General features: G+C 39.3%; 1 protein-coding gene across 6 annotated transcripts in view; it reads right to left on the bottom strand.

The window, feature by feature from the left end:
• LOC102794632 (receptor-type tyrosine-protein phosphatase U-like) overlaps positions 1-21,454 on the bottom strand; it is a 257,206-nt gene that overhangs the window by 58,725 nt on the left and 177,027 nt on the right. For all 6 annotated transcript variants that reach the window (XM_087835513.1, XM_087835515.1, XM_087835514.1 and 3 more), the window contains exons 10-13: positions 12,741-12,942; positions 8,673-8,775; positions 6,059-6,338; positions 351-387 (exon numbers count right to left, since the gene is read on the bottom strand). In XM_087835513.1, coding sequence (XP_087691639.1) covers positions 351-387; positions 6,059-6,338; positions 8,673-8,775; positions 12,741-12,942 — 622 coding nt within the window. The remainder of the gene's footprint in view (positions 1-350; positions 388-6,058; positions 6,339-8,672; positions 8,776-12,740; positions 12,943-21,454) is intronic.

The following is a 21,454-nucleotide window of genomic DNA, read 5'->3' as shown; positions in this document are numbered from 1 at the left end:
CTTTGGGATGTGGCAGAACAGAAGATTAAAGTCATTGATGTGCAGCTGATGAATATGATGTGTTGGTGAAATGGGAAGTGAGTATATAGCCACTGCTGTGTAACATATGGGTGGCCTTAAAGTGGCTACATGCACTTATTATCTATCTCCAGGAACCACGGATGTCTGTCATAGAAAGAGCCAGAGGCTCACCAAAGTCTTTAGAGGTCAACCACTGGGACCATGTATGTCATGGAATACATCAAACAGCATTTATGGCTGTAAATAGTTATTTCTGTATTTAAGTAATTCTGAAGTGATAACTAATGTGTGATATTATAGCTTATTTGATGTGAAAATGTAAGTTTTACCTTTGCGAGCAATCCGAATGCAGTTTATTCTGGTCTCCTGTGGATGAAGAAAAAGCTGAGTGAATCATAAAGACACACACTCACAGACTTCACAATGCTTCTTAATTATGAGTCATTCTGTTAAAAACAACCACCTTGTGTAAAATGTAAAACACATGCAGCCCAAACCACTGCTGTGTGGAGCAAATAATTGAAATTTCCAAGTGCATGACAGCTCCCTGTGATGTGAGCAACCTCTGCTCCCCTTCACAATGTGAAGCCACTCCTTCCCAAAACAGCCATTTCTGTCCCAGAGACAGAGGGGCAAGTTTCCAAATTAAGATTTAAGGAAGCTAAATTAGCCTTTATGGGCAATTATGCTAATCTGTGCTCTAAGATTGGATTCTGACCCTTTCACCTAAAACGTTTGCCAAATTGCCTTTTATAATTGGAAATTTGTTTCAAGTGGATTCTCATCTTCTTCCATCTTTTATAGTGACAGATAAGTTATATTTACTTCCTCCTAGGGGTTATTAAAGCTGCGAAAGGTAGAATGTCATGAGCTAGCCTATCCTCTGTCAAGATGGGATGTAGGTCTTCTGAAACAAAAATGCAAACAACATGCAAGCAAAGTAATTGATTGATATGAGCTCTAAGTCATCATGTGTGATGACCCTGACCCTAACACTTTTTCTTCATACTTAGTGGACAAAAAACATGCATCTGGCTTGCAAGATACAAGTATAGTAGCAAGTATTCTGCCAAGTTAGCCATGTTATTAATAACATATCATTAACATAAAGAAAACTCTGGAGCATACTAAACTCAGTGTCAGCTGGTGGTCTTGTGGTGTAATGGGAGAGCAATGCAGACTCTGTATATGCATTTATACACTGATGCTGGCGTTGGCCTCCTGCATATCTTAATCTGCATAGGTTAAGTCCCATCTTAACCTACTCTGAGATTAAAAGCAAATAAATCCATCCAGTTTTAGCCTGATATATCTCCATATCTACTCTCCATTTAGTTCTCGATTTGTTTCTTTAGCCATTATATGTTTCCCTGTGTTCATAGGATAATTGTTACTTTTGTTTTCTATAACATTCGAACTTTGCACACAGATTTATTTATTTATTAATGTATTAATTTTTATAATCTCTTTATTAATTTATTAAAACCTCTTAACTGAAAACAGATGCCTGATGCTAAACACATGGTGCTGAATGTTGATCCTAAAACCCAAAAAATAAGCATAAAGGTGCTAAAGGCTTTAACGGTTGAAAGAAAATTATATTAGTTACAAGCTCCCACGGCTTGTTTACTGTGGATAATAACTCTCATATGACTTATTAGTAGTGCTTAATAATGTGTTAAAATCAAGAATAAAATAGAGGATTGTTTCAGTTTTAGCAGCTTAATTAATAAAACTGCAATAACAAAATGATGGCAGTCAAAGAGGGACGTCACAGAGGTTCCTTGACAGTGCATGACTTTTGGAACAGACTGGTTAGCAGGCAAGTTACATATAGAGCTAATGAGTAATAGCTTGCATAAACTGGAGACACGTATAGTTGACATTTAACCAAGAAGCTGAAGTCAGCACCGTCTAGAAAAGAAAGGCTCCCAACCTTTCTTTTGTGCAATAATATTTGCTGAAGTGATCAAAAGTGATAATAAAAATGTAAAAAGAAATACATCCTTTAGCTTAGCAATGCTAGCTATTTTTTGAATTTTTTGAATGTATTTATTTAAAAGGGACATATTAGTTAACATATATCCATGTAAATATGCCAGATTAAGCCAGAAGGCTACATCGTCCATATAAATATCAGCATAAGTGACACGTAACCCCACATAAACACATTTAACAGGGGGAGATTTCGTTGTACATGACCATAAATGGCTATTCTATTCTACTCTATTCTATTCTATTCTGATGTTTTCATGTTTCAAGTCACAGATATTTTGGCAGTAATCAAGATTTTTCTAAAGTGGCCCCTACAAAAATAACAGACGGGGAAAAAAACACTTGGAAAAGTGTGTTTGTTTCCTGGTTATGTGTTTCACAATAAACTGGCAACACCAGTCATGCATCCTTCAAGCCCCACTGACAGCATATCTGCCAAAGCAATTACGGTTTCAATTCAGTGGCAGCTCATGGTCCACAGTATGCCCCGTACATCTAATTTATCCAGAGTAATTGTCGAAATAATTAGGTTTTTTCCCTCTTTCTCTCGGAGCTGCCCATCGCTCATGAAACACAGCTACAATTTAGAAAACAGACTTGAGATATATATTTATTTTGCAGGACAAAAAAGAAAAGTGCAAAGATGAATTATAATATTTGGATTTCTAAAAGCTGCTGTGCCAAAAGACGTTTTCGATTGATTTTAGAGACAGAATCATCTCAAATGCCAGGTCACAATGAGAGAAGCTAACTGTTGACATCAGTGATTTCACTTGGACAGGCAACATCTTGTTTTTCACCAGGACCAGACACTGACTGTATTCATTTATTCTTTTAAGCTCCACCCAATTAGACAAACACTGGTTGCATCCTGTGAGGACTGAGACAGCTGGACAAGCGCATAGCTGAGATGGTGGAGACAGGTAGGCATGCATAACAGCCATATGTGCCTAATGATTTAAAGAGCATTTGCTTTCAGTGTTTCTGTGGCTGCTGTCCAGCACTTTCCTTGTTAATGCTTCAGTCATTTTTTCAATAGCTTGAGGAGTTTCTTTTCCAATCACTTTAAGTCTGGGGGAAAGTGTTTGACTTTTTTTCCCCACAGAAAATTGACTTATAAAGAGCTTAAATATGAGGCAATCTGGCAACTGAAAGATTACTAATGAAAAGAAAAGGTGCAAACTCTATTCCACAAGTAATTATCTTGTAAAAAAATTCAGCCACTTTGCTCATGTAATGTCTTTAAGTGTTTTAGGTAGAAAAAGGTTTGCCTTTCCATTTTCAATGACAAATAATGTACGATTAAAAAGTCTAAAAATAGGGGCTAATTTAGGCTTTCTAAAAGGCAGATCATACAGTAATGTGCCAAATTCTTGAGTCACCCCTCTTTATATTCTGCTTCCAAACTTTATTTACATTTTTAAAGTACTTTTGAGCAATAGTTTTCTAGTCTTTCTGAATATCTTTCAATTTTTTCCTTTCAACACTGTCTGCTTTTCATTCAGTTTTAGTCCAATCCTTGCTTTATGCACTATATTTCCAAAAGTATTTGTTCATCTGCCTGCACACACATATAAACTTGAGTGCATTCAATTCTTAATCCATTGGGTTTACTGTGATCATGCCCACCTTTTGCAGCTATATCAGCTTCAACTCTTTTGGAAAGGCTTTCCACAAAGTTTAAGAGCATGATTATGGGAATTTTTGACCTCTCTTCCAGAGAAATATTTGTGATATTGGACAAGAAGGCCTGTCTTGCAGTCTCCGCTCTAATTCGTCTCAAAAGTGTTCTTTTAGATTGAGGTCAGGACTCAAGGCCAGTCAAGTTCTTCCACACTGGAGTCGCTCATCCATGTCTTTATGGCCTTGCTTTGTGGTCTGGTCGTTGCACGAGGAAGCGGCCATTCCCAAACTTCTCCCACTAAGCCAGGAGCTTAAAATTGTCTAAAATATCTTGGTATCTAGAATTATCTTTTAGTTCTTTTAATTTTAAGTAAGGCAGAGGCCAACTTCTCAAAAAGCAACCGCACACCATAAGTCCCCCCTCCAGAAAACTTTAGACTTGGCACAATGCTGTGAGACAAGTACTGTTTGCCTGACAACAGCCAAACCCACACTCATCCATCAGATTGCCAGATAGAGATGCATAGACAAGAACATCTCCACTTCTCTAGAGTCCAGTTTCGGTGTGCTTTACACTAGTGCTTTACATTGCACTTGGTGATGTAAGGCTTGGATGCAGCTCTCTACGTTGCTCTCACTGTTCTTAAGCTAATCTGAAGGCCACGTGAGGTTTGGAAGTCTATAGCGACTGACCTCTGCAGACGGTTGGCAACTACTCAATATGTTCCTCAGCATCCTCTGACCCTGCTGTGAGTTGATGTTGTTCCTAATCACTTGCTCTTTGTTACAATACCAATAACAGTTGACGGTGGAATATTCAATGGGCTGCAACACATTCTTGCTCCCAAAGCGTAATATTTTACGGTAGGTGACAAATCGTCAACATATTACGCTTCCAGGCACCCAACACGTCCCTAAATGACGAGATTGGAAAAACGAGGAAACATGAGAACCGTTTGGAATTAATCTACACATGTTCATTCATTTTACTTTAATCGCTTTGGAAAACACTATTTTACATCGTTAAAGAGCTGGTTACGGTTAGGGATAGGGACGAGGTTAGGGTTAGGGCTGGAATACATGGCTGGAACTAGGGCTGGGCTATATTATACCGTTCACGGTAATACTGGTATAATGTTGGGCAACGATAAGAAAATGAAATATGGCGATAGAATATGGGTAAAACGCGCATGCGCAGTGCCTTTGTTTTCATACACAAAAAGCACGGCAGTGACGGAGAATGAGAAGGGCGAGAGCGGATTGTTGAAAGAAACGGATGAACCAGAATTGGTTTGTAAAAATGCTGCAGCTTCAGTGGTGTGGAACTGGTTTAGCTTTCGTCCGTCAGATACACAACAAAGCACTATTTTTGGTAGAGCATGCTAGCGGGCCGTCATTATTACCACGTTTTTTGGAAAATACGGCACACTTAAAATCAATCCTTTGATTTTTCTGAAAATCGACAGCGCCCCTTATAATCCCGTGTGCCTTATGTATGAATTCTGGTTGTGTTTACTGACCTCGAAACGATTTTATGTCGTACACGGCGCTCGAAAATCTGTCAAATGTTTCAGTACGACTTTGCTAAGCTACGACGCCGCACCGCTTGATGGATTGTCGGAGCATTACGGGTATCATAGGCAGGAGCCTCGCGGAGTGATACGTACTGTGCTTCAACATAATATTACCGTATTGTGTGTATAACCTCTCTTTAAGTTTTGTGGATATTATACATGGTTATGCTGAGGATATGTCGGCCAATTTCCACTGGAAATGCCTTTTGGTTAAACTGTCAGCAAGGAATTTGCATTTGCACTGATAAATTTTTATATAACTTTAATGCACATAAAAACTTGTTTAAGTGAAAATACATTGATGGGGTTTTTTTGCACTAATAAAGTTGTGGAGTTGTAAAATATTTTGTCTAGTGTCAATTATATCGTCAGTTATATCGCTATCGCAAATTTTCAAATGCATATTGTGAAAAATATTTTTGGTCACATCGCCCTGCTCTAGCTGGAACATGTATTACCGCGGGACTGTCATTCTACTAGATTTCACCCATAACCCGGCACGCAGCATAAAAACGCGGAAGGTCACCTTTCGCGTTTCTCAGGAATGCCGTGGGACATGACAAATCGTTGGGATGTTACGCACTGGGAGTGAGAACAGGCTGGAATCTTTGGTAGCGAGGAAATTTCATGACTTATTGCGCAGGTGGCTATCACTGTACCATGCTGGAATTCACAGAGCTCCTGAAAGCAACACATTCTTTCACAAATATTTGTAGATGGAGTCTACATGTGGCCATGGAAGTGATTGAAACACCTAGATTCAATGATTTGGATAGGTGAGGGAATATTTTTTGCAAAATAGTGTCCGAGTAGCAGAGAAAAAAAGACATTGTAATGGTTCTTACCCCTCTGAAGTTGCTGGTGGCCTGGAAGTAGATGAGGTAGTTCTTGGTTGGGTCCAAAGGACTGTTCCAGTAGCCATTGTAGGTGTGATTATCACCCACTGTGAAAGGCGTGGCCTCCGGCAGACTGCTGGGAGCCAGCTCAGCTGTGTAGTAATGTGGAGCCCCTTTGGCCTGAGCCTCGTTGTGGGAATTTGGAGTAGGGAAACAGTCCACGGTACCCAGCTCCCTCCTCTTCACATGACGGGACCCATCCTCTTCCACCACCACTACCTGGTAGGCACTGAAACAGGACAATGTGGACCTTAGTGCCCCAAAAACCTATCATTTAAATATCATTCTAATAGTATATAATATCGCTGTCAATAGTCATAATGCCAGGAACATACCATTCAGATCACACTGTGTTTTTTGCCCTTGTCCTTAAATTGTAGCATCATCATCATATATCCAGTCGGAAAAGTAATATTACTCCAGAGTTTTCGATACATAAAATGGATTAACTTTGGAATGATCTGGCTGAGGAGATTCAGGCCCACAGAGCCAGTGACCTTTAAATTCCAAATTAAAACAAGTTTTTATAGATTGACTTTTACCTGATATTACTTCATGTTATGTTTCCTTTTGAAATCCTGTAATGTGTGGCCATTGTTTTCAGTTGTCTTGTTTAATATTTCTGGTTTCTTTGTTAATTATTTCATTGGCATTGTTTACTTTTTTAATTTACCTCCAATAAATTGTTGCTTTTAACTCATTAATGTTGAACTTTATATACACACAGATTTGAATATGCCATCTACAGTGTTCATGATTTATTTTTTTAAATTAAACAGTTTGGACTACAGTGTTCATTTGAAGATTGCGCCCAACTGAAACCCAAATTCATAAATTATATCAAAATACAAGAAAAACTCGCTATTATTGAATTTCAGCTATTTTTTATTATAATTGATCTTTATTGGATATGTATATTTATTGAATAACATCACTTTTAATTATGTGATGTTTTGTTTTAACAATTTTCATCAATGTTTTTCATCCGCGCTCTGCCAGTTAACTCTTTCCAAATCAGCCTACCAGGTGAAAGTAAAGAAAAAGTAGCATGATTAGTCATCCAGAGAACTCATGCTAAACTTTAAAAAGACTGCATGGTAAGTAGGTATCATATGCAGGTCTGTAAGGCTCCAAACGCAAGATGTTATTCCCTGTGTATAGTGTTTATTTAGAGTAAAAGGATTACTTTAGCTGCTGTTGCTTTAGCTAACAGGTGCTAACTAGATCCTTCGAGTAGCTCATGAGCTAGTGAAAGCGCATGAGCATGTGACTCCCCAACCCTGGTTCCAAAAAAGTCTGGCTACTGTGTAAAGTATGGCTGTAGCTCAGGCGGTAGAGCAGGTTATCTACTGATCGAAAGGTTGGTGGTTCGATTCCTGGCTTCCCCTAGTCTGCATGCCAAATATTCTTGGGCAAGATATTAACCCCAAATTGCTCTCCAATGCATCTATTGGAGTGTGAATGCTACTTAGAAAGCACTTAGAACAATGTGCGAATGGGTGAATGGACAAGTTGTGTAAAGCGCTTTGAGTGCTCGGAAGAGTAGAAAAGCGCTATATACAAACCAGTCCATTTACTCCAGACAGGAAAATGAATGAATTTTGGCAGATGGCCGCCCCTCCCTGAGCCTGGTTCTGCCAGAGGTTTCTTCCTGTTAAAAGGGAGTTTTTCCTTCCCACTGTCACCAAAGTGCTTACTCATAGGGGGTCATATGATTGTTGGGGTTTTCTCTGTATGTATTATTGTAGGGTCTACCTTACAATATAAAGCGCATTGAGGTGACTGTTGTTGTGATTTGGCGCTGTATAAATACAATTGAATTGAAAGATATGTCCCAAATTGTATATCAGCAGTCACCATTTACCAAACTGTGTTTGTTTGATTATTAATTTCAGTTATGAAAAAATGTTTTTACTACTCATGGCCACAATGAAGAAGCAATATTGTCACGACATTCTCTCGTTTGGCTTTAACAGAACCTCACCATGTGATGAATATTTTTCTATTGCACCGTTATATCTCTCCCAGAGAAATGCACTCCATGAAGGATTGGATGCTCTTTTCTAGTTGAAAGCCTGGTGCTTCAATTTTTTCTCAAAACCTGAGGTTTTACTGAAATTGGACCAGTGGCAAGGGCCCATTATGGTGACACAATGTCTAACAGTCAGCATACGAATGGTTGACATGGAGCGTCATTCTAAAGCTGTGTGAAATGGTGAATTAGGCTTCAGGACGGAATAACGAATAACGGCCCATTTTTTATTCCCTTTTTTCTGTTGCTGTTGTGCCAACACATCAGAACGTTCCGATGTCCTTGACCACTGGGCAAACATTAATGAGGAAACCTAATATTAATGGCTTGCATTTAATTTTGAACGCTTTGTGAACTTTGCAAAATCATCATGTTTCTGTGCATTTTACTTGAAATGGTGTCTGCTATGCTTCAAGACTCAAGAACAATTTTCTAGTGCTTCACAGAGCTCGCTTTGACTGCAGCTATAAATATCAGAGCCTGGAAGAGCACCAAATGAATGTCGGTGTAGGAGTGAAGCATGCATTGTACCTGACAGGAGCCCCTCTCCCCAGGGCTGGGCGCAGCAGCACGGTGATGGTGCTCTCCGACTCACTCAGTGGAGAAGGGATGTCTTCATAGTCAAACACCGGAGCTGAGGGCAGAAAGAAAAGTGGAAAATATGTGTCAAAAAAGGGCTAACATATGTAGAAAAAGAGCAGGATGATTTTCCGTACTCTTTTTGCAAAAGATGAAATATACTCTGTTTAGATTTGGGAGCTTCAACAGACACGTGGCTCCACTGCTCGATATTTTAGTAATGTTTTCTCCCCTACATTAAAAGATAAGAGTGTACCATCTTTGTTCATTACCCGCACTTGTCCCCAGCGTACTAGTGTGTGCAGGCCTCCCACACAGTGCCATTGACTGATGATGACTAGTAACAGCAGCCAACTACAGAGAAAACAAGAGGCTCTTATAATATAATTAGGACAGATCTCAATGCTGCACAACCTCAGCAAAGCTCTGGGGACAAAGGGGTTGAGTGTTCCCATCTCTGTTTACTACAGGGAGTGAATTAATTGGAGTACGTAGTGAAGCAAATGGTTATCCTGGTACAACAGATAAGCCAAAACAAAAAGGTTCCGTAATGGAAGTGGAAAATGTTTCTGCTGAGGCAAGGCATTAATGCCCGTCGTAAAAACCTGCTTGTGTAACCCGTCATCCGCAAAAACACACACTCATGCTTGCACGCAAACATCTGAGGTCTGCATTATATGCAGTCGTGCTCAGGAGTGTTTGAGCCAGTGTGTGTTAGGTGGTTAGCCAATGAATAATGAAAAAACTAACGAGTACAGCATTACACTTGCATGTGTGGTACTAAACTGGAACAGGAGCTGGCTGCCCAGAGCTCCTGACAGCGCAGCCAGGTGGGAGCATGTGATACTATAGATTTAATTGTACACTCTGACATCTGCAAGCCCACATAAGCCACTTTCTAAACCGAATGGAACAGGTACAGATAATAGAGATGGATGCTGTATTACATACAGCGTGGGGGTCAAAGAATTCTCCTGGAATATAAAAAGCACCAAGATCCAGCAGAACCAAAAGGTATTTTTATTAAGACAATAACGTTTACAATCCACCAATCTCCCTGTTCGGCATCAGAAAACACCAGACTAAAATCAAATTGTTCAATATATTCTGCATGCCTAGGGATAAAGTTATGTCATTGTCTGCTTTAGGAGACAGTAATAATAAATAGACATGAAACAAGCACACTTATCAGAGGATAAATGAAAAGGAAAAGAAGCAACAACTTTAAAAAGAGAAACTGCTGTAAACCATTAAACTGCCATAAAAGAAACAAATTAATAAAACTTTAACAATGAGCATTTTTTTTATATTTTACTTGAATGCACTGATTCTATTACTTTAATGTATAATATTTAATGTATTTAATGTATGAATGTAAAGGAGTTACTTTCAAAATTTGAAAGTGCACTGCAATAGCTCAAGGTTGGATCTAGAGTGACCTTTTCACAAATACGGGAAACCTATACCACACTAGACAATCCAAAAGTCATTCAGTCTTCCTGAAAATGTGCACCTTTAACCCAAAAATTAAACAGTAATGTGTCCCCTCAAAAGCAGGTTTTCGACTCTGCATTAGGCTGTTCAGAACAACCGTAAACATGTTTGACTTTCCCAAATTCTGAAGTTAACAAGAAGCACTCAGAGAGCGCAACCAGCGCAAGGCAACTCGCTCTCTGGGCAGTAGTGACTTTAAAGGAATAGTGTTGTATTTTGTATAGTTTCATTTTATTTTCTTTGTTCTTTTTTAGAAAATACTTTAAGGAGTTTGTAGTGGAGTAAAAAGTACAAAAAGCAGGCTTTGTTATTTGCATTGCTGAAACCCATTTTAACTTCATTTTGAGTGTATATGGATTTATTCGCGTTCTCTTGACAGTACTGTTTTTTAAAGATATGACATATTTTGGGGTCAACTTGCAGCAAAGTCATGTAAAAGTGAAATGTTACATTTATATTTGATATTTGGATGCAAACTAAGACAGGTGCAGTAAATATAATGGCACGTCTCGCCATCATTTATCATTTCCTTGTGTCGGTTTACTATTTATCAAGCAGGACACGTTTGGGTAGGATTTGGTAGGATTTAGAATGCACATAATGTAAGTGCAATAAACTGGAAAAGGACTGCAATGGACTATAGTATGCAGAAAAATTCAGTACAACAGCGAATGTCACAATTTCCACTTTTTGCAAAGACTCTTTCATAAAATTCGTTGCGATACTCCTTCGCTGAACAATCCAAACTCTTATGCTTTGCTCTGTTTTCAGTCAATGTTAAGACACAGTCAAGGAAATTAATCTTTTACATTTTTTTGTTTGAAATAAGTTATGAAGCACAAATGTAATAAAAAGTGCAGAAACAAATTCAAGAAGAAACACTCAGAATGCAAAACTGTGCCAAGGCAGCTCGCTGTCTTTTACATACTGGGCAGCTAACGAGGCACATCGTTCTCTTTGTCTTGACAATACTTTCTTTTAGATACAACGTATTTTGGGGTCAACTTGAAGGATCTTGAAGGAGAGGTCAGAGGTAAATGAGACATATTTTAAATCTGTATGCAGTATTTTATTTTGACTATACACACCACACTTGTAAGAATCATAGTTAAGTTATGAGGGTTTTTTTTTTGCCAGTTTTTGACCAATAAATCATTAAGTTGACCTTGAAGACCTCGGTGCATGCAAGCCAAATTTTAATGAATTGTTAACATGACCCCACTCTACACCCCTACAAAGTTTTATCAGAATTCTTTCAAAAACTTTGAATGGCACACGTGCAAACACTGCCAAAAACACATTCTCCTTGGCAGAGGTGGAAAAATGTGGCAAAAATAAGGGTGACAAAAAAATAGAAGTTAAAGCACTTTCTAATAACCTAAACAATATGTCCAGTTCAGACTTTGTGTGCTGCCAGGACCTGCGGGGGTGCAGTGTTCCATCTCTGGACAAAGATCCTGCATAGATCAGTTTGTTCTGGAAGATTTCTAACCATCCTGTTGTTGGACCATGATCTGTCGTGAGGTCCCATCGCTAACCGCTGCAGCCCTCAAGCTGTTTCAGAAATACTACCTAATTATCTGACTTGCTACCTAGACCTTGAAATACACTGCTGTCACACAAAAAGTCAACATCATTAGCTAAACAGCCTTGTTTAGTTCTAGATTTGGCACACAGTTAATTGTTTTTAGGAGCTCAATATGTAATTTGACAGAAGAAAATGTCTTTTTGTTTTGCTGTTCGGATTAACATAATCAGGTCATTTTAACAAGAAGAAGCCTGAAACATTATTAAAGCCTGCATCAGGAGATTTTCTACAGATACATCTCCAGAAAGAAGGAAAAAGCAATAACTGCAGACCTTTTGAGGAAGCTTTATTTTCTTTAACTGCTTTTGTGTGTGAATTCCTGAATGAATCCAAATCATCCACACACTCCATTTACCCCCCACGTGCTGTATGAGGGAGACACAACAATAGCAAGTGATGTTTCATCAGAGTAAACACCATTAGTGAAAATGGCCTGCAGACACCAATCAGGGGGAGAGTGTTTCACAATCCCCACAGACAGAACAGAATCTTGAGATCCATAGCAGTAACCTCTTCCCTGACAAACACTGCTTGTCTAATTTCTGAACAGCTGCGTGTCCTTTGAATGGAAAACGCAAGCCGCGGTGATGTGAACAAAGCTGTTTTCACCCAAACCATTCAAGCTGAACATTTGTACTTGGCTATAATTTGCGCTGCTGTTATTCTATCAAACTAAGCCAGTGTGCATCTGAAAGGTGTACAGAATGAAAATAATTTGTACAGTTTAAAATTAAATGTGCAATTCAACCAAAGCTCTTCAAAGGGAGGGAATTACATATCATGACATAGTCTCCTATCGTTAAAAAAAACATTTTTTTTTTTTCTTTAGACTTGTCCTGTCACAGCCACTGAAAATCTGAATTCATCATTAAATACCAGTCAAGAGAAAATCTCTTACGCACATGTACACACACACAGCAGTCAGTGCAGAGACTCACCAGAAATGTTGGTGGTGATCTCAGTGAGTGCAGTCTGGCCAAAGCCCTTGGCAGTTCTGGCCCGGACAGACACCAGGTAGGTGGTTCCAGGATGGAGGCCGGAGAACATGTGGTAGGTCTCATTTCTCAGCTTGGACACTGTACGGCGAGGACCTGGCACATTAATACCTGGATCTGATGACTCAATACTCTGGTAACTGATCTGAAAATAGAGAAAATGATGATACTGTATTAAAACGGTCCAAACCTTATCTAATCTAATCCAGACCTGTGCAAGTCTGTTCTTGCTTTTCTACCAGAAAGGTTCAGGCTCTTTTTGATCTTTTTAACAGGATATGATGTTCTTTTCATGCTTTAGCCCTATGTGACCCTGAACTAGATAAGCAATTAAGAGAAGGGATAATAATGTTAGCATATTAATATACCACTATGACAACTCATAGCAATTAAGAGGGAGCATGTAAGCCTGGGGGGAAATGGTGTGATCGATCCACTATCAAGTAATTTCCCCTAAAAAGAGAAGTGATGACAAATAAAGCTTAGTTGATCACAAAACCCACTAAGCTTGTCATTTTGTGGTTTCCATCAGTGAATCACAAACTATAAAACTTCTTAGATACACTAATATGCAAAAGTCTTGAGACACCCCTCATTTTGTTATATGAGAATTTTTCATCTTGATGCATGCTCAATCATCCAGGTAAGTAAATCCCCAAATGTTGATTCTGTTCATCTGGACGTAGCGTTTTGTGGGAGAAACGTTTCGTCACTCATCCAAGTGACTTCTTCAGTCTCAGCTGACTGCAGGTTTCCCCAATCTTATAAACAGTACATTTGCATAATGACTGAAACCAGCACACTGAAGGAACAATGGGCTGGGATGTCAGTTCATTAATCTTAATTATGCAAATTCTCATGACCATTGATCAACAACCACTGATCAAAGACCACTGATCAATGGCCATGAGTACCATTCACAGAGAGTTGGGGAATGGCTGCAATCACAGCATTGTAAGATGGTGAAAGATGTACCCTTAGGCCCCCTCCTCGATTCAGAGATGGTCTTTCCCTTTTCACGTAAATGGCCTCCTTTACTCCGCGCTCAAACCAGCGTTCCTCCCTGTCCAAGATGTGTACATCCTCATCCTTGAAAGAGTGTCCACTGGCCTGTAGGTGTAAATAGACTGCAGAGTCCTGGCCTGACGAGGTAGCTCTTCTGTGTTGTGTCATCTGCTTCGCCAAAGGTTGTTTGGTTTCCCCGATGTATAAATCCTGGCAATCCTCCTGGCACTTAACAGCGTACACTATGTTACTCTGTTTGTGTCGGGGGACCCGATCCTTGGGGTGGACCATTTTTTGTCGCAGCGTGTTTTGGGGTTTAAAAGCCACAGAGACACGGTGTTTAGAAAAAATGCGTCTCAACTGCTCCGATACTCCTGACACATATGGGATCACTACAGGTTTTCGCTTGGGAAGCAGTTGTCCTTCTCTCCTGGATCAGCTGGAGCTTTCTTTAGGTGCCTTTCCCGCTTTGACAAAAGTCCAGCTGGGATAACCACATTTACTCAGGGCCTTCTTGATGTGCTGTTCTTCTGCTTCCTTCTGCTTCTGTGTCAGTGGGGATGGTGTTCGCTCTGTGTTGTAGCGTCCTGATGACACCCAGTTTGTGCTCCAGTGGATGATGAGAGTCAAACCTTAAATACTGATCCGTATGCGTAGGTTTGCATTACACATCAGCTTTTAGATGTCCCCCATTACTGATGGAAATCTCACAGTCTAAGAAGGCTAACTTGCCATTTTTCATATCCTCCCAGGTGAACTTGATGTGTTGGTCCACCGAGATAATGTGATCCGTGAAATGTAGTACGTCCTGAGACTTGATTTTCACCCAGGTGACATCCACATATCTGAACCAATGGCTTGGTGGTGTTCCAGGGTAGGATAGCAAAGCCCTCTTTTCTACTTCTTCCATGTACAAATTGGCCACGATGGGTGAAACTGGGGAACCAATGACACACCCATGTTTCTGCCTGTAGAACTGACCCTTGTATGTGAAGTAGGTGGAATGAAGACACAGTTCCAAAAGCAAACACACTTGGTCGATGCTGAGAGTGGTCCTGTTGTTGAGGTTGGGGTCATCCTGTAATCTCTTACGCACTACCTCCAACGCTTCCGTGCTCGGGATGCATGTGAAGAGAGATGTAATGTCGTACGAGACCAGGATTACATCTGCTTCCATAATGACATCTCTCACCTTCTCAACAAAATCCAAGGTGTTCTGGACGTGGTGTTCAGAGCTGCCTACCAATGGGTTGAGGATTGAAGCCAAAAACTTGGAGATGTTATAGGTGACGGAGTTGATCATGCAGACAATCGGTCTTAAAGGTGCACCCTGTTTATGTATCTTCGGTAAATCATACAGACTTGGTGTAGATTCCCCTGGGTACAGCCTCTGGTATGAGGTCCGGTCAATAGCCTTGTCTTGTTCTAACTGCTTCAGACAATCTATCACCCTCTTCCTGTAACCACTTCCTGGGTCTCCTTTCAGGCGCTCATAAGCATTTTCATCCCTGAGTAGTGACAAAACCAGCCTTCAGTGGGTTGGTTTCGGTCATTATGCAAATCTACTGTTTAGAAGATTGGAGAACCTGCAGTCAGCTGAGACTGAAGAAGTCACTTGGATGAGTGATGAAACGTTTCTCCCACAAAATGCTCCATCCAGATGAACAGAATCAACTTTTGGAGATGAGACTTTTTAATTTTTTTCAAGTGGTCTTGAGAAACTTTTTTTCCAGGCCTTTAGAAAGTCTTTCTCAGAGGAAAGACTTCAGAGGAATGTTCTTTTTAAAAAAAAATTGTTCAGCCTCTTAATATCGAATTACGAATCATTCAAGCTTTAAAAATGCACCTAATTCAAGGGATGAACTGGTATAGTCAATACAGACAACTTAGAAAAGAACCACTTTTACATTTTGACACATTTTGTTACAAATCCTTTCCCACAAAAACACATAATTTGTTCCAATTTCTTTAGAGACATCTATGAAAAATGCCAAAGATAACACAATGTGACAGGCATACAATAGTATTTTTGTCCCAATAAGATGATTCCCAAAGAGCTGTTAGCCAAACTCCAGTGTGCCTTTAAAAAACTGAGGAAACTGAACAAGTGGAGGACAAAAGAAGAAGGGGCTGTACCTACAGCAGGCAAACATGAAAGCCATGACCTTAAGAAGAAGGAACAAAACAGCAAAGACCCAACACAGGACCTGATGCATGTATCTGTTCGCTGTCAGGCCGTGCGTGATTATACAAAACACAGATTTTCAAGCTCAAAAACTTTTTTTGCTAGGCCCCCCTTTGTTTTACAAGAAAAATGTTCATGCCCCCCTCCCCCCCCCCGCGCTCGCGCACACACGCACGCACTAACACATCCTCCAACCACACACACCCATATTTTGCTCCATTGCCGTTTATTTCACACCTCAAACATTTAGTAAACAATTAATTAAATACAAGTAATCTGCAATAAATTACAGGTAGTAAGAAAATAAACTACTAACTTTTTTACACTACCTGCACACCTAAATGGGTATTTTTGAAAACGCAGCTGTTTCGTCCACACGTAAACGGCGTTTCGAATCACCAAAAACTGAGATTTTTTTAAAACTCATTTTTTGCGTTTATGTGTGAACGAGGAATACAGAGTTCGTCACACAACATCAAAGGTATGTGCCTTTTTTCACGTCATGCTGTGGCCACGTTATTGTTTATGTGAGATGAATTACAGAATGGCAGATATTCAGATTAACAGTGTTTTGTCTCTATCTTCAGATTTTACACGCTTACATAAACACGCAGTTACTGTCCCTCTATTTAGAAAGGCAGAGGCGTCACGGTGTGATTATTTTACGTGTTTTTTTTCCCTGTGTAATAATATCCAACATTCCTATCAATACATTTTTCAAAAAATGCCTCTCTGTGGAAATTGGTTTAAAAACATAAACAACTAGGATACTGTTTGTCCGGGATTTGAACTGGGGGAACACATTGTGGCAGGATTAGCCTGATATTATTTGTATACCACTGTAACTTTACTGTATAAAGAGCTAACATCTCCAAAATGTCAGGAGTAGTTAGTCATTACAACAAGTGTTTGTGAACTAAAAAGAATGTGGGATACTGTTTGCCCATGATTTGGAGAGCCCAGTGCGTGCTCCCGATGCAGGGAAGACCAATTCTGCAGGGGAGACCTACCTTGGCACTTGTGCAGGTGAAACCAAAGGGAAGATATGCTTCACCATATTTTCTAGTCTTTGGCTTAGAATGAAGTTGGTTTGGAAACATATTCAGCTATGCTTCATCTCCTGCTTTGCGTTTGTGTGGGAGCCCCGTAAAAAAACCTGTCCATTATGCTAGCAGTGTCTAAGCTTGTTTTTTTGGTTTTTTTCCCTTTTCATACCGCGCCCCCCTGCAATGCCTCTGCCCCCCCCCCCCCCCCCCCCCAGGGGGCGGGCCCCACACTTTGGGAAGGTCTGCATGTATGTTTGCACATGTTTCAATAAACTGCTCTATTGCCCATTTTCCTAGCAACATGCAAAGAAATGTGGAGTGGCAGAAGAATTAACTACTAAGTACTGTAATTCCCACGATATTTGAAAACTCTGATGTGCCAGAGAAACACTCGAGAAATAAGAAGCGTTATAAGTTACCTAGTTAAAGTTAGTTTTAAGCCTCTAGGGAGCATGAATATCTAATGTCTGGAACACAGGAAAGATTTCTAAACCCACATACTGTTGGATGCAAAATTAAAAATGAATGTGACACATAACAGCTGACAATTACATAACATTTTTACATAACAGTTGGATTTTTAGCTGCTGTTAAGCACGTGTTCATATAAGGAAAAAGCGGTGTAGCAGTGATAACATTCCTAGGTCAGACCAGATCAGACTGTATAAGCTCATACAGCTTGTGTGATATGCTTTACAGAATCCTTAGCTTGTTACTCACAACGGGTAAAAGATTAAATTTAGATGGCATTTTATTTGAAATCCTTCTCACAGAAATGCCTCTCAATTAATCTTAAGGCTACTGCAAAGCGATGTCGACTCACGGTGCAGGTCTAATAAATCTTGTGCTACAGTTAGCCACAGATAATCAGGTAGACTTAGTGTCATATCTACTTTCTATAGCACTCGCAGGCTGATTTTACACAGCATTCAGGATTAGGTGATAAAGTAAAAACCAGAGAAAAATAACACATACTAAAGATGACAAGTATGAATTAAAAGCAGTATGAGGTTGTTTCCTTGTTGCTGTTTGATTAATGTGTGCAAGTCTGTAAATCAAGAAACATAAAACTGAGGAACTCAGGTTGGCTGTAAAAGAGCCTCTTCCTTCTACCTGACAGTATCTTGACACTGAAATGTTAACACTTTACCTCGGGGCAGTTGGCAGTGCAACCCAAAGCTCTAATGATGTGTAGGTCATGAATGAATTGGCTCTAAGAGCCAGATCTTTGACGTGAACACAGTGTTGCCAACTCCTCAGTAAGGAAAATCGCTATTGGCTGTCCTAAAAGTCGCTAAATGACGTCATTGCCTAATTTGCATAATTGGTCATGCTAATAAATTGTAACCTACGTTGTTGGAGAGAGAAATAACATCGTGGAAGAGACATAAAGTGAGTAAAAAACGTCCTAAATGCATTTAGAATTTATTTAGAGCTACAAATTAAATTTATTTTAGCAGTTATTGTTTTTTTTAATGTCACAATTCCAACCCTGGTCCTTTATCCGGGCTTGGACCGGCAAAAGTGACCCGAAATAGGCACTCTGGTGGAGTTACTTTGTGTGTGTGTTTATAAGTAGTTTTAAACCTCGTGATCCACAAAACAGCATAACAGTAAAAGAAGAACTGACTGCGTTACAGTCAGTGCGGGAGCAGCGGCTTTGCTCATTCGCGATTCATTTGCAGTTGTGACGCATAGGTGTGAACATCTTCACTTTTTAGAAATAAAAGTGCTAAGGGGGTCTGAAAACTCGCTAAATATAGCGACAAAGTCGCTAAGTTGGCAACACTGCGTGAACGACGCGAGTCAGCTCCTTATCGCGAGCTGTGGTTTTTTTTTTCCTTCTCTCACCCTCTCTCTCTCTCTCGCACTTTTTTTCGCTTCACTCCGCCTTGTGCTTTGCGCTGGGCATAGGGGGGAGGGGCGGTAGTTACACTCGCAGTAGCACAGGAACAGAGCGGGAGAGAAAGAGAGCCAGGGACAACAACCTCACATTAGAAAGGTATAGTAATCATCCACAACTATTTTCAGTTGCGGATGATAAAGGATTCAGAAGGTTTATTCATGCAGGTCCATATGACAGAGAATATGCATGTTCTTTTTGATTTCATATTTTAATTTATATTTAATTGTGTTGTGGTTTGCAGTATTTTGTGTTGTTTCACTTTAAATTTGTTTAAAAGGAAAAAGCTGAAAATTTAAATAGTTAAAAGTTGAACTGTGAATAGTTGGTTTTTGTATTATATGATTTATTTATTACATTTTATGTGGAGTGAATAAATAAAAGTATATTTACGGTGGCCCCTAGAGACAAAGCAGCACGTAAAAACTCAAAACACGTACAAAAGACAACAGAAGTGCTCCAGGATGCTAGGCGCAGTGTTGAGCTTTTGTTACCTAGAGGCTACACAAGCCAGCAAGTACCAATGACCGGATTTGGTGTGTGGTAGTAACAGGTAAACGTTGTGTATAAATACACAAACACTCATATATGCTTTCAATTGTGTAATTTAAGTGATCTAGGTAGCTGATCTTGGAAGTTCAGTTAACGCTAGAAATGTGTTTTGGAGTTTGTATGTGTTTTGTCTCTAGGGGCCACCGTATATATTTATATATAAACATATATAAATAAAACCCCTTCTTTTTTTTACATTAGTAATTCCTTTTGTGCATAATTTTATATTATTGTTAATAATAAATTAATTAAAGCAACAAAACAACCTGAAGAGCTCTTTTTAGTGAGCCGAGCCGAAAGAGCCGGTTCTCTAAAAAGAGCCGGAAATCCCATCACTACTAAGCTCAGATTTGGCTGGTTTGTCTCTCAGGCCTCATTGGTGTCCGAAGGAGTTCAGGTTATTTAACCATGTTTGTTTCCCGAGGTGTGTTTGTTGTTAAGCAGTTCGTGCTGGGACCATTTTCTATCACCCACTCCATCCATTCATTTATGCATTTAACCAAATATGAGGTCTATTATTGTTATTATTATTTTTTTATTATAATTGCACCTAAATAATGTAATATTAGGGAACAATAGGACAGTTGAAGGTGAGAAAACACACTATGTTTTATTTCAGTAACCTCACTCAGACTCTATTGGTTTCACCCTCTTCAACAGATTTTAGCTGATGAGCCCAGCTCTTCTATGTGATGCCTGTATTACATGAAACCTGTTTTACTAAATAAAAAGATTGCTCTAACAAATGGGTGGTTATTATCATAAATATAAAAAAAAACTTCAATGAGTATTATAGTCTCTTTTCATGCTGTCTGTACGGACTGTATCTGTGGTTCTGAATTGCGGTTAAAATCAGAAAATTAGCAACAGTGCCCTCATAATAGGAAACATCTTATTGAACTAAATGTGTTTTTCTGAATTACCTGTTTTTGCTAAAGCCATGCTTACGTATTTATAGGAATTTTAATGCAACCAAGACTTTGTGGATATATAATAGAGGTGGGAATCACCATACATCCCACGATACGATATTATCACAATACTTAACGCACGATACGATATTATTGCAATTTTTTAAAATATTTTGCGATATTCAGATTCTGTACATAAAGGTAAACTTTATCAATATTCATTTTATCTAATATCAAAGTCTCGCACTCAGTCTTTCTCTCATTTCAGTCAGTTTTATTGTTGACAAACTGAACGTTTGTATTACAGTCTAGTCCAACTTAACTGAATGCAAATTAAAATTAGTAAACTGTCATGTTTATTGCTGCCAAAAAAAAGTTAAACACATTTGGACAGTGAAGGAATGTCAGGATTCTTGCTCAGAAAAAGGATCAACATGCTCTGAAGTCAGAGCACAAAAACCTTTTTTGTAACAAAATATCAATTTCTGCTGTCCCTGTATCGATACATTATTAGCAAACAAAATATCACGATACTACACAGTATCGATTTTTTCCCCCACCCCTAATATGTATAAGCAGTCGGAGCTAGAAAAAAGATATATAATTTCTTTTGGGAGAAATAACTACTTTAGATCTCTCTGCATTGAATCATACTTGTTATTAATCACTGGCTCTCTTCCACAGCATGTCTTTCATCCCGTCTTCCTTCTCTCTCCATAACCGGTCGCGGCAGATGGCCCCACCCCTCCCTTAGCCTGGTTCTGCCGGAGGTTTCTTCCTGTTAAAAGGGAGTTTTCCCTTCCCATTGTTGCCAAAGTGCTTGCTCATAGGGGGTCATATGATTGTTGGGTGTTGTTGTTGGGTCTACCTAACAATATAAAGCGCCTTGAGGTGACTGTTGTTGTGATTTGGCACTGTATAAATGAAACTGAATTGAACCAAATCCCTCTCAAGTAAGCTCAAAAACAGTTAACATACTAGTCTCTGTGTGCATAAAGCAAGAATGAGAGAAGGCAAAGTTAAAATTAAAAACAAAAGAAAAAAGAAGTCCAATT

This window comes from Neolamprologus brichardi, chromosome 22, assembly GCF_056152115.1.
Source record: "Neolamprologus brichardi isolate AB-2024 chromosome 22, ASM5615211v1, whole genome shotgun sequence".
Classification (NCBI taxonomy): domain Eukaryota; kingdom Metazoa; phylum Chordata; class Actinopteri; order Cichliformes; family Cichlidae; genus Neolamprologus; species Neolamprologus brichardi.
This window is presented reverse-complemented; position numbering and strand designations above follow the sequence as displayed.